This window comes from Mus caroli, chromosome 6 (assembly GCF_900094665.2).
Source record: "Mus caroli chromosome 6, CAROLI_EIJ_v1.1, whole genome shotgun sequence".
Classification (NCBI taxonomy): domain Eukaryota; kingdom Metazoa; phylum Chordata; class Mammalia; order Rodentia; family Muridae; genus Mus; species Mus caroli.
This window is the reverse complement of record NC_034575.1, coordinates 113,597,966-113,599,392: the sequence shown is the minus strand read 5'-3', so window position 1 is coordinate 113,599,392 and position 1,427 is coordinate 113,597,966. Positions and strand designations below refer to the sequence as shown.

At 40.4% G+C, this 1,427-nt stretch overlaps 1 protein-coding gene across 1 annotated transcript in view; it reads left to right on the top strand.

Moving 5' to 3' along the window:
- The window catches only part of Ankrd30a (ankyrin repeat domain 30A), a 66,863-nt gene that overhangs the window by 7,004 nt on the left and 58,432 nt on the right, over nucleotides 1-1,427 (top strand). Inside the window, 1 exon segment of the mRNA XM_029478243.1 lies at nucleotides 1,046-1,107. Within this exon segment, the coding sequence (XP_029334103.1) occupies nucleotides 1,046-1,107 (62 nt within the window).

Genomic DNA, 1,427 nt, shown 5'->3' with positions numbered 1-1,427 from the left:
GGAAAAGATAGTTTTAGATTCAGATATTACCAAGCTTAACACCTGACTTCCTCATATAAAAAGGAGGGTAATATGTCCTTTGGATTATACTGTGGTTGAGGAAATAGCTCAGTGGGTAAGAGTTCATGCTGTGTGAGAGGAGAAGTGCAGTTAGACTCTCCGGTCCCTGTGTAAATAGCCAGGCCAGGCAGTTTGCCTGTAGTCCTAACATGGAGGGGCAGACACAGACAGATCCTGGGGTCCTGCTGNGCTTGGCTAAGCAGCCAAAAGCACATCTGGTTTAGTGAAAGAGCCTGTTTTAAAGGAGTCCGGTGGAGAGCGATAAACCAGGAGCTTCCCTTCTGGGCTAGACAGCCTGGCCAGCAAGCTCCCACGATCTGCTTTCGCTTTTCAAAGTATTTAAAATTTGGATTAACAAAGAAGCTTTTCAGCAGACATCTCTAAGTCAAAGTCACTTACACTCCTACAAGACCTAGGTCCTCATGACCAACCATTATAAAAGAACAATTTATCTTCCACTGCAATTAGCGATAAATGTAGAAATTAAATATTAANGAGAGAAGTACTGGGTCAGAGTTTGATTAGACAAGGAACAGTGCCCAGGCCACGTCTTAGTCTTCATGTTTCCTGCCCTGGGTGATTGGATAGTTCAGTCATAGTAGAGAGTTACCTAGGTTAGTGAGATGTTGACCAATACATTTAGTTTTAGATTACTNTGTAACTGATTTGGCTCAAGTGGCCACAGAGAATTGAAGCGTTAATATCAGGGTGAGCCTCAGTATTTTGTGACCACTGCAACATTGTTAGAAACTGAATGCATGCTCATGTCGATTCTGCTTGGAACTCCAAGTGAGCTTAACATATATTTAACCGACTGCCTTCAGTTTATCACCGACATTTCACTGCACATTTGAATCATGTGGGATAGGATCCTGATATTAGCTCTGATTTTGTCTGTAATGCTGTTATGAATTTAATTAATATATTTATAATTTTTTTAACCTACCAGAATTAAAACAATATTTTTTGTCATTTTTAAACATAGCAACAGGCAAACATTTGAATATGATGGGAAGAGACTACAAAGATCTGAAAACAGCCATCCAGGTAAGGCTCCTCGTGAAGCATGGCTCTGTGGGCCGTCCCTGGGTAGCCATGGAGANAAAGGATGTTTTGATCACAGAAGAGCAATATAAAACACAGATCATTATGGGAGTGTCACTCGCATGCGTGTCTTTGTTTCTCAGTGTAAAATGGAGGATTAGGTAAGAAATTAGTTAAAAGAAGTTTACACTCTAAAACAACATTCCTGGGGATGGAGATCTTTTTACTTTGGCCCTGAACTCCATTAGAAAAGTGATTTTCAGTTATTACATTGCATGCTTCCTCCATCCACATGACAGCAAATTGAGTTTAGCATAAGAATG